General features: G+C 36.4%; 1 protein-coding gene across 2 annotated transcripts in view; it reads left to right on the forward strand.

Moving 5' to 3' along the window:
- CHN1 (chimerin 1) overlaps window positions 1-12798 on the forward strand; it is a 159943-nt gene that overhangs the window by 52474 nt on the left and 94671 nt on the right. For both annotated transcript variants that reach the window (XM_045830448.1, XM_045830459.1), the window contains one exon: window positions 2687-2800. In XM_045830448.1, coding sequence (XP_045686404.1) covers window positions 2687-2800 — 114 coding nt within the window. The remainder of the gene's footprint in view (window positions 1-2686; window positions 2801-12798) is intronic.

Here is a 12798-nt window from a genome sequence, read left to right on the forward strand (position 1 = left end):
ACACTGTTGAGTGAGCATATGTGTTGTGTGGCTGTCACATTCAAAATGACTGAGCAAGTAAAGCAACAAATCTGCATCAGATTTTGCATTAAGCTTGAACATTCCTCTGTGGAAACTATTAGAATGATTCAGGAGGCTGCAGCTATGGGCAACTGGTGATTGGCAGCTTTATTATGACAGTGTGCCTGCTCATGCATCATGTCTTGTGTAGAGTTTTTTTGGCAAAACATCAAATCACCCAAATGACTCAGTCCCCTTATGACCCAGATTTGGCACCCTGAGACTTATGGCTTTTCCCAAAACTAAAATCACCTTTGAAAAGGAAGAGATTTCATACCATTGATGAGATTCAGGAAAATACAACAGGGCAGCTGATGGTGATGGGCGATAAGGTCCCAAGGTGCTTACTTTGAAGGGGACTGAGGCATTATTGTCCTGGGTGCAATATTTCTTGTATCTTCTTCTGTAAGTGTCTCTATTTTTTATATTACATGGCTGTATACCTTCTAGACAGACCTCGTATTTGTATGTATTTGTACATATTAATCATTTAGATATGTACACACATACATACATATGTGTGTTGGGGTATGGGTGGTTTATTCCATATTTATACTTTTCTTTATTTTCCAAGTTTTCTATAAGCAAATTCATGCTACCCAGAAATGACTAATGTAAATAGTTTGAAGTATTATCTTCTAAAGCTTTCTTAACTATTTTTATAAAATTGAGATATTATAATTTTTGTATCCTGGTGTTTCTATTTAATATTAATAATGAGAATTTTTCTATTCTATAAAAAATGTTATAATCATTTTTAAAGTCTTTAATTTTCTTCTTATTTTTTAAAAAATACAGAAATATAGCCATTTGGGGGAAAGAATAAAAGTCACCTATAATCTCATCATTCCCCAAATAAAATAATTTGCTTTTCATGACTTAATATCCTATTAGCTAATAATGTATGTAGCAGAGATTTTTAAATTATTTAAAATTCTGGTTAAGTTTTGTAGACTCTTGTGAATAGAACATAGGAACTTATGAGTTTGGGGGAGCACTGATGTTCTTTATGGTTGTACCATAATTTAGTCATTTCTCTGCTCTTGGCATTTAGGTTGCATTGAAAATATACAGTCATGTGCTGCATAATGATGTTTTGGTCAGTGGCAGATTGCACATGTAACAGTGGTTGGCATACCACACAGGTATGCAGTAGGCTGTACCGTCTAGGTTTGTGTAAGTGCACTCTATGATAAAGGTGCCTAACAACACGTTTCCCAGAATGTATCCCTGTTGTTAAGTGGCACATGACTATATTATTAAATGTATCACCATAAGAAACATTTCAGTGCATACAGCTTTTTATGGGGTGAAAATTTTGGGTCAACTGTTATGAGTAGTTTTGTTTTTAAAATACCATTGTTGGGTTTTGTTGTAAAATTTCTTTTCTTGAATGGCATTCTTCTTTAAACTGAGTTTTTTAAACAGATATCATTGATAAATTTTACTAACTGTATTAATTTATGACAGGTAAACTAAATATATCAATATACTAATCTAATGGTAAGGACAGGTTACCATCTTCTTGCTCCAGCAGAGTCCGAGTGGACCTGGTTCTGAGAGACTGGGGAATTTATGAAGATAAGAAATTCCAGACTATTGTTAAACCTAGCTGTTCTCATTGTCATGATTCGAATATGCCCACCATGAACTGTTTTAAGGCTTAAATCGAGACTCATCATTTCCATGAGGAAAAGCTCAAAAAGTTGCTAGCTGAACCCTAGTAAGGTTTCTAAATTTTTAAGGTGCCATTTCAGGGCCTTTTAAATATATTATTCCAAGTTCAAGAGACTGTTGTTTTATTTTGTTTTACCAGTAAAAGCTGCAAAGTTTTGTTAGAGCTGTCACTTCATTCAGTTATTTTTGAGTTACTAAAAGGACATAATGTATGTGTCAGTTCTTTGTAAAGTGTGTAAATCCTCATGAAAATGTCAGGTGATTTTGTATTTTTAATAATAATCATCAACCACCACTGACATCATTTTCTCTTTCAATGTTTTAGGTCTGAGTGTTATAGATGAGTCTACTGTGTTTGTGTAAAGAGTGTATTTATTGTCCTTCCTCCTTTTTTCTCCTTTAATCAAAAGTAGGTTTTAGCAAGGAGTAAAAGCAAGTATTACAGTTCTTTTCTTTCGGCTTGAATACCCAGTGATGCAGATTATGCACATTATTGGGCAATCATGCCAATTAAGGGCAACCCAGGGTCTTGGAAAATCGCCAACATAGATTCTGAGCCAAAATTTTGGAGCAGTGCTGTTAATATGAAGAAAAGAAATGGGACACATTCCTGTATATTTTTTAGCATGCCCATATGCTCAGATGGCCACGTAAGAAGAGCACTGTTTTCTCAAGATGGGTGGTTGGTCTTCCTTTTGATGGATAGATGTGAATTTTGGTGTTGCGATTGTTAAATGGATTGGGTAGCTACACTGGTGCTGTTTTTATCACCACCGAGAAGCTGGCCAGGGGCCAGGCCCAGAGAAACACAGGCATAGTTAAACTCAACTGCTCCCCTCTGATTATATGGCAGTCTAGAAAACAACAGGAAAAGGTGGGGGTTTGTTTTATCTTGTTTTATTGAAAAAGGTGGAAGGCATGCAGTTTCTATATTGACTTTGTTTCTTAGGTTTCACGGCATGATCTCCCGAGAAGCAGCAGACCAGCTCTTGAGTGTGGCTGAGGGGAGCTACCTCATTCGGGAGAGCCAACGCCAGCCAGGAACCTACACTTTGGCTTTAAGGTTGGTCATGGACCTGTAATTATAACTACGCTCCATTTAAAACCCTGTTAATAGAGCGCTTTAAATTTTAAAGCATCCAGCATGTAATTGAATTGGTTCTTGTTTTCTTGGGACCTAATTACCATTTTAATAGTTTTGAGGCCCTTAAAATATTCCTCATAAATGGTAGCACTCAGTAATTAAGAATCAAAAAACTTTTAAAGCATTTTTATTGTAGGTGCTTTCTTCTGTTTCATGTTGAGTTCTCTCCCATCTGTCTTGCTATGTCAGCTCCCATCTATTTCTTGAATGAGAAAAGAAACTAAGAAAAGATCTCTGTAACTCATAAAATTAAGGCCAATGTCTTTTCTCTTCAGTTGGCCTTTGGTTGGAGCCCTTGGCTCTTTCCTATTAGCTAAACTTTGCCTAGTGTTTTGGCTGTTCTCAGCTGACAGTACTGTGCCCAGGAACAAGTGTGTCCACTGGCCCTGCAGTAATAACAGAACAGTAATACAATAGCATGCTTATCCTTTGGGTTTACTTCACATCAGGCCTCTAACCTCATTTAATCTTCACAACTTTAGGATGTATGTACCTACATCCTATGTACCTTCTCCACTTTACAGATAAGGAAACAGAGGAACTGGAGGTTGAGTAACTTGGCTAAGGTCACATATTTAATGATTTGTGTAGCTGGTCTTGGAGCCCAGACAATCTGGCTTCAGAGCCTGTGTTCTTCCTTAACAGTCTACACTGCTGCCCCTCCAGAGGCTTGGAGTAATTATCCATTGTCTTTGTCCATTTCTTCATTTGTTCATTCATGCGCTCATTCTTCCATTCTTTGGAAAAGCCTTAAAAATTGAAACTTACTAAGAAAGAAGTCAACGAAATAGCACTTTTTTGTGACCACAAAGAGAGAACAGAAAGTTGATGCGAGTGCTCATGTGTCGATGTCTGACTTCTTCCACACTTAAACCTGTGTGAGTGTGCAGGGACTGCTCTTACTCCCACCCACCCACCACATTTAATATTACTCTTTCGGACAAAAAGAATATGATTCAGTGTTATTTTACACTGAATTCTGGATTAATTGCATACTTAGAGAACAGAGCTTGTTACAGGAGTTGATGGAACTAGCTTTTTATGGCAAAGGATAGTGTTAGCCCCCCTTTAATTATTTAATTATCCTGTTTTTCAGGTTTAAATTATGGCATACAGGGAAAAAAATCTGGGCTAGAAATTTAAATACCTATTTGTTTTGTCACTGAATGAACTAGAAGACTGATTTGTGGAAAACCACAGAACTCCTTAAAGTTAGTTTTTTCAACTTTCTACACCTAACATTTTATAATTTTAGGATTCTGTAACACCACACTGCCAAAAGTCTGGTCACCGGAGTGCTGGGGGTAAATAAGCTTTGGTGTAAAGGCTAGTGGATCACAGTGAAGGAGGAGGAGGTATGGTGAGAGGGGAGACAGATATCTGCACAACACTCTCTTCCGCTTTGTTGCTGTCCTCTTCCCGCCACCACCACCACCCCTCTCTGATCATTCTGAGCTCTAGTCTAAGGCTGAGTTTCCTTGTGGTCAAAGGTGGCTGCTAGGAGAAATCAAAATTGCACTCTTCCTTGTGTATGCCTGGCTGGAGATTTCAAGGAAGCCTGTTCTCTCTCATGCAGTGTGCATCCTTCCCTTCAGGTTGGTTGAGCCAGTGGGGTCTCCCTTTCCCGGCCCAATAACAATCTGCAGGGAAATTCATGTACTGGTTGCTTGTCCGACCAATACTGGTTCCTGGACCTGGGAGATACGGTCAGCATCTACTGGAAGATCAGGCTTTGAGAGGAAGTCTGCATGAACAAACAAATTCTGGTTTTCTTTTCTTGTTTTAAAAGAAGAAAGAAGGATGGAGGGTGTGGGGGGCAGGCAGGGGATAAATACACTTACACTATACAGCATGTTAGGTGTTCATTAAAGTTGTTTCCATGTTAGACAGTGAGGATCAATCCATGGTGTAATTCTTCAAACATTTTAGCCCTGATCAGCTTCTTATTAAAGGAGCAGACATTTAGCTTTGGTAAATAGAACATGTGGTATGAGTTCCACAGAAAGCTTTATATGAAACCAGACACCTAAGTTTTATAAATAATTCTGGTACAACTTAGTTCAGAACTTATAAAATCTGTTATAATAATGTTATTTTGCATATAGTATTTTCAAAACTTGATTTAAAATACTTTCCAATCTGACTTCAAATAATATTTTACAGGTAATATGGAAAACCTAATTATGGTAATAATTTTAGTGCAGTGAAATCCACTGTACTTTTGACTGATATATTCCTTAAAATATTTATCCCTGGTGTGCCACTAATACGTGTCAAGGCCTTTCATAAAAAGCAGGATCTTGGTCTTCATTGTTAAATTGGGAAATTAACGTAAGCATCCAGGTAACTGCATCATCAAAAAGAGCAGTGTTTATTGAGCTTCTCTATTCTGCCAGGTACTGTCCAAATGGATCAAGGAAGAAGACATTTAAGCTGCCTCTTAAAAGTAGAGGAGAGCCCTGGCCAGGTAGCTCAGTTGGCTAGAGCAGGGAATCCCCAACCCCTGACTGCAGACCAGTGGTGGTCAGTGGCCTGTTAGGAACCGGGCTGCACAGCAGGAGGTGTGGGGCGGGCAAGCAGGAAGCCTTGCTGGCATTACTGCCTGAGCTCCGCCTCCTGCCCCAGCCTTCCCTGTCCATGGAAAAATTGTCTTCTATGAAACTGGTCCTTGGGGTCAAAAAGGTTGGAGCATCAGCCTGATAGGCCAAGGTTGTGGGTTCACCCTCCAGTCAGGGCACATAAAGAATTAACCAATGAATGCATAAATAAGTGAAACAACAATCTATGTTTTTCTCTCTCCCTTCCCCCTTCCTCTCTTCCTCTCAAAACCAATAAATAATCTTTTTTAAAGTAGAGTAGAAGTTTGCAGGTAGGATAGGATGTGATGGAAAGTGAGCGTTTTGGGAAGAAGAAACAGCCAAGGCCAGAATGTGTAGCACAGCGTAGAGCATTTGGTGCATGGCAGCCTGCTGGGGTTGGGAAGTGCAGGAAATTTTAGCAGTAAGTGTGCCAGGAAAGCCTGGTAATTCATGCTTAAGAGTTTGGACTTTACCTGTAGAAAATGGGACTCACTGAAGACTTTTTTAGAAGACAGTGATGATTGCATTTGTGATTTAGAAAGATCCCTGTGGGAGCAGTACGAATGAGTGGAAGGGATGGTAGGAACTAAGCTGTACCAGAATTATTTAGATAGTTAATTTGGTGAGCAGTTTTTCTTTGGCTGCGGGGAATCGATCTTTCAAAGACTGTCTTAATGTCTTACAGATTTTCAAGGGTTCGCTTTGAGGAGACATGTTAGCTCCAAATTTAGCAATTGCAGAGACATTTCTGTTGAGTCGGACTCATTTTAGCTTCTGTAAATTGGGAGAAGAACAAGATGACGTGTTCAAGAGCTGATAATCCCAACACCTGTATCTGGAAATTCTAGGACACAATTGGACCTGGTCAGGGAATGCTTTACCCACAGTGCTTGGCACTTTGTTGCTATTGGTTTTATGCTAGCCAACCATCAAGGCCAGAATTATTTGGAAAAATTTTAGATAATAGAGAACAAATGAGAATTTAAAACCTGAGAAAGCATAATGTAACTCTGTGTTGGGACATATTTATTATATTCTCTTTTGAAATATATTTCTTATTTGATAAATTCTGAAATTTATATAGCTAGGATAATCTGAAAAATAAAATTTATTATACAGTGTATCATGTATACTGTGATACTATTTACAAAAAATTAAGTATCTATTGGGTATATATGTAAGTAGAGAGATTTCTGACAGAATGATCATCAAAATGTATATAGTGTTCATCTATGAGTGATAAATTTAAAGGTGATTTTTATTTCTTTGTATCTTCCTGAGCACCTGACTTCTTTTGCAATGCACATACATAATTTTTATAGTTGACCAAAGAAAATCAATAGGGCTATCTTCATTTTGAGAGGAATTGCAATCTTTAATCGAAGTGGAAGATAATGCCTCCTGTATCTCTGAAGATTTGACTCTAAGTGGAATGTAAATAATTGTTCAGCCCTGGCTGGTGTAGCTCAGTGGATTGGGTGTGGGCTGCACCAAAGGGTCACCGGTTCTATTCCTAGTCAGGGCACATGCCTGGGTCGTGGGCCAGGTTCCCCGTAGGGAGTGCAGGAGAGGCAACCACACATTGATATTTCTCTCCCTCTCTTTCTTCTTCCCTTCCCTGTCTCTAAAAAAAAATAAATAAAGTCTTTAAAAATAAAAAAAGAAAGCTATATTTAAAAAAATAATGGTTCAGAAGAAGAATTGGTTGGCCTTGGGTTCAGTATAAAGAGAAGTTACAGAGGCCAGTGTTCTAGAGCCCAGGGTCTGTGGGAGAGGGGAGCCTCCGCCAACATTGGCAGCGCTATTTCCAGTGGTGATGAACACAAGGAACCATATGAGTATTGTTAACATAACCTTACTGCATTTCCCAAAATCATTTCATCATGAGACCCTTTTTGTATGGAACCCCTCTGTGGAACACATTTTGAGAAATATTTCATTAAACATTTGATTTACTCACTTCCTTTAGCTCTGGACTTCAGGCTCACCAAACAACCTTCTAATTAATGACTTTCCATGTGATACAGGGAGAGAAAACTTAAAATATATAGGCTGAGTATTAAGAGCCTCTGAGTTATTTCTCATTTTCAGTGAACAAATTAGAATTAAATGCTGGGAGTTCAGTGAGGGGAAAAGGGGGAAAAATCTTCTGTTTGTTAAGTTGAGAGAGACATCCTTCCTATTTTTTTCTTTTTTTTTTCATTCCTCCTTTTGATAAATAAGCCTAAAAGACTTATCTCTAAAGTGTAAAGTGGATAGATAAAAAAAATTGAGGGCTGATTGCTTCACCAATTCTTTTTCTTCCTGTTTTCTGATTCTGTTTCCCTGATCCAAAAAAGATTCACCTCCGATCCAAGAGCGCTCGGAGACGTCTGCCTGTGGCAGCCAAGCCCCGTTTCTGAGCATTAAAACCCTGCAGTATTTTTTCTAACTTTATTTGCTGGCTTGGCTTTTGAATGTTACGGCATCTTACTCTTAAAAAAAAACAACCTTTTTATTTAGTTATAAATAACTTACCATTTCACCCATTTGAAGTGTGCAGTTCATTGGTTTTTCATGCATTCAGAAAGTTATGCAACAAAATCCATTTTAGAACATTTAATCACTCTAAAGAGAAAATCCATACCCATTTGAGCCACTTCCCACTTCTCCCTAACCCTCCCAGCCGCAGGGAACCATTAACCTACTTTTGTCTCTATAGTTATACATCCTGGATACTTCATATAAATGGAGTCATTCATGTATAAAATATGTATTCTTTTGTGACTGCCTTCTTTCCCTTAGTATGCTTTTTAGGTTCAGTCATGTTGTTGAATGTGTCACTGCTTTATTCCTTTTTATTAACAAATATTTAAATAATGTACCAGTGTTTGCATGTTTAGCACATTTTGTTTATCCATTTATAAGTTGATGGACATTTGGATTTGTGTCTACTTTTTTGCTATTATGAATAAAGATGCTATTATGAATAATGCCATTCGTACTTTTTTGTGTGGACATATGCTTTCATTTCTCTTGAATATATACATAGGAGTGAAATCGCTGGATCATATTATAACTTTTATGTTTGACATTTTAAAGAACTTCTAAATTTTTCTCCCAGAGTGGTTTTTACCATTTTATAATACCACTGGAAATATAAGATGGTTCTGTTTCTTTACGCCTAACCAGCACTTCTTATGTCTTTTATGTGAACAGTGGATGTGACATCCCAGTGGGTATGAAGTGGTATCTCATTGTGGTTTTGAATTGCACCTTACTCTTAAATGGTACTTGATTCTTCAAATTTTTTTCAATTTGAAAACATGGTTTTTATTCAGTGTATTCTGTCTGTTCAGTTTCCTCTCAAAAGTAGGCATACATAAGAATGGATTTAAACAGCAAAGGAAGGGGAAGAAGGGGACTAAAAGGTAATGTAAAAAATTCAATAAAATTGGGAGTAAAAAGGAGAAAACTGTATTTGAACAATGATTAAAATAAAAAAACAATAAAGATGAAAAATTTTTAAAAAGCAGTAGTAGATAAATCAAAAAAGCTGATTTCAAAATATTTTTTGTTCTTTTGTATTTTTTTTTTGTATTATAAAGGCACAGCATAAGGTAAATTCCACTGAGTGTTTTGTTTAAGGGGGAATTGAGTTTCAAGGACATTTTGGGACTAATCAATAGGAACTTTGATATGAGAGAGAGAACTGATTCTGTGGTCATCTACCTGTTTTACAAAGGGAATCTGGCTTGTGTATCTACTTTTAAGGTATGATAAAAACATATCAGTGTCTCTTAATTTAAGATCAACATAGAAACATAACAGTTTCTCTTAATTTAAATTACATGATAACAAGATACAGCTCTAGAATGTGTCTCCCTTCCTGTGAATGATTTGACATACCCAAATATTTTACTAACGGGTTTAACAGTTTTATAAATATGATAGTGGTTAATATTTACCGAGTATTTACTGTGTCAGGCACAGTGGTAAATACTTCATGTGAGATATCTTTCAGTATTTTACAATAATTTTTCATACTGTGGAACCCACTGAAAATGATGCTGTCATGTGGAGATACGGGCATGAGGCTGGTCAGGACCAAGTGTGACTGGCCCAGGGACTTAAGCGTCCAGCCCTCCTGGCCTCTAAAAGGGCTGGGCAGGTTGGATAGTTTGTAATCCGTGTCCTTTATTCATGGCACTATATTGGAAAACTCAGTTTTACCTACCAAAAAAAAGGGCTTATGCTGTAGGTACTACATTTTCTGCATTTTACAGATAAAACCAAGACTTAACTTTCTCAGGAACAAATGCAGAGACTATAGTTACAGAGACTATAGCTTGTTAAAAAGGAAAACATCCTAAATAATAGTAAAATGTGCCACACTTTATATAAGTTGACAAGGACTGTGGCACAAGAGTAAACTCAACTTTTAAATCAGTGAGTTTTTAATAATAATGATTCTAAAGTTACTAACACATTACCATTTTTACAATAGAGGTAAACCTTTGTTTAAAGCTTTAAAGATGAGGTTTACTCAACTAATTCTCAAGGGTTAAGTTTTCATCCCCCACAAAAAAGAGAAAAACAAATTAAATACATATAAAGTTTAATTACTTAAGCTGAAATTCCATTATGAAATCATTTGGTGATCATTTGTGCTTATAAAAATAATTTTGTAGTGAGTTTGGGTAACTTTTCAAAGAAAAACAGCAATAATAATTTATTAAATAATAACATTTATGTCCATGTAATTTATTACATCTCTGTTTACGATTATGAAAACAACACATGGATGTGTTAGAAGAAATTTTCAACTTAGAGAAGCATATGTAATGATAAATATGTTACTTTCCCACCACACACTTCTAGAGTCACTTTTTAGAGATAATACCTTTCACAATTATTTGTCCTTCCAGAAATCGGTTGTATATAAAATATACATATTTTTATGGCACGTATGTCTATTTTATTTTAAGTGATAATTACTAGGGGTGGCTAACCATAGCAGCAAAGATCATCTTTAGTCATAGCAGAGGTTTCCCCATTGTCTGCCTGGCTCTGTAGTCATGTAATAAACTGCTAACGCCTGACAGAAGCCATCCATATACCTTGTGTGTGTAGTTCGAGGTGGTGGTTGGTCTCTGAAGAGCACATTGAACTAGACCCTGTGGGTCTAGCTTCAGTTCGCGTGACGGGGGTTGATGACCCGTGATGGCGTATACAAGATGACAAAGTGGGGCTCCTGTGTGATACAAGTGTGATTGTGTTTAATGCGTTGTGGCTTTGAGTTTAGAATGCTGGTGAGATTCTATTAAGCAAGGAATTACTATGAGAATGTTATTTAATCTTAATGCTCTGAAAATTTAGTGTGAAGAAACCATTGCTACTGTATTAGAAAATGATAAAATGCATGGAAATAAAACATAATTTTGCTAATGATGGAAAAATGAAACCTAATATTTCTTAATTGAATCTCAGGGTATTTGGTTGACTTTTAAAGTGAACTCAGCCAGAGTTCTTGGGTTGAGTCAGAGAATTTCAGTGCATTGGCGAAGAGGCTTTCACATTTTTAAAATATGAACATTGGTTGAAAGCTTTTTTCACGTTTAGGAAGAAGGATCAAAAGGAACTAGGGAAGGATTGTGCTGCTGGTAGGCGTTGACGTGTAATGTACTTTGTGTTCTTTTGATCTGATAGCTCCCGATAGGGTTAGCTGGTTACCATGGTTTCTTTTCATTTCCTGCAACCTCCTTGTTGTACTGTTTGGAATAAGTGGAAAATAATGTTCTGCAGAATAATTTTTGAAAATGGTTTTTGGCTTCTTTTAGTTAAGATGATGAATTACTTTTGGGGAAATTTTCTGCGTGTGAGTGTGCATGAACACCACACACGATAGCAGTAGAATTTAGTACTCCCACACTATCAGGATTGGTATTGATAAAGAGGATGGCATAATTTAGTTAAAATTGTAACACCATGTTACCAGTCCCATAAGTTTTTTAAACATATTGGTATAATAGTTCCAGTTTATATGAAGGACTCTCAGGTTAAGTATGCTTTAATAAAACAAACTATAGAAAGTAATTGATACAAGACAGCTGGGAGTGGATAGTTTAACATAAAACGTCCCATACTTGGAAAAAAAAATGTGTTCTTGAAAGTGGTCGCAAATTGAAACATGTTGTAAAATGCACAAGAATTCTTAGCTGCCTAAAAAGATTATTTAGTTTCTTCCTAATATATTATAATACATAAAACATTAAAAGTGTAGAATAGCTGAAAGAAAAGCAAAAAATTATCTGTAATCCTACTACCTAGAGATAAACACTATAAACATTGTACTGTGTGAAACTCTAATACTTTACTGGGTTAAACGTATGGTTCTATACCAAGTATACTTTTTATGATATATTTTTCAATTAGCTATATATCATGAATATTTACCATATCAGTAAATATGTGAGAAGTTTGCTATTTGAATTGATTCTTCATAAGGTCAAGTTTCACCTCCCAATTTTTTAAAACTCTGGTTTTCACTTACTGTATCTACTTATTTAAATTTAAGTCCATCATAAATTTTTGTTTTTTATTAAAAGGTGGAACATATAAACAGTAAAGTGCAGAAATGTAGGGAAGGAAAAACATTACCTAAAGTCTTACTGTCCCAAAAATAAATAATATTTTTGGCACTTAAAAAAAGGTATTTTTTGTTGTTCCTTTGTTTTTAAAAATAATTACAATAATACTCTTAGGTGTTGGGGGTACCAGGATGAATAATGAATAGGACACTGGAGATCCCTGGTCATACGGAGTTTATCAGGGAGTGAGAGGATTAGACTTTAATGAGATTGCCCCATATACGTGGAGTTAAAGCTGCATCAAGAGCTATGGAGGGAAAAGAACAGGGAGCTGTAATTTTATGAAGGAAAATCTGATCTAAATTCCAGGAATATATTAAGATCGGTTTCTGTCGGATTTTGTCTTACTTAGAGGGGGGCCATTCATTTAGGGGAATACCGAAAGGTGCTGCTGCTTTTCCTCTTCCTTTCCCCTTTTTGCCACACACCTCTTTTTCTTGCTAATCCTAGAAAAAAACAAGTTGTGATCAGTTCAGAGGAGCCTGTTATCTCTAGTTTGTCAGAGCACTTTTTGTGTAGCAAGCTTTGCGTTCCATTGTAGTTACTTTTTGTGTTTTTTGTCGTCATGTTTGTTTTGAAATGAAAGTATTTTTATGTATCTGTAGTTCATCTATCCACTAGACAGGTTGATGAAACTTTTCCTTAGGAATACTTTTATCCCAGGAAACTTAGCTTGGAAGTGTTTTAATATTTAAATTATCCTCCCAGT

This window comes from Phyllostomus hastatus, unplaced genomic scaffold (assembly GCF_019186645.2).
Source record: "Phyllostomus hastatus isolate PE091 unplaced genomic scaffold, TTU_PhHast_1.1 phas_contig_1, whole genome shotgun sequence".
Lineage (NCBI taxonomy): Eukaryota > Metazoa > Chordata > Mammalia > Chiroptera > Phyllostomidae > Phyllostomus > Phyllostomus hastatus.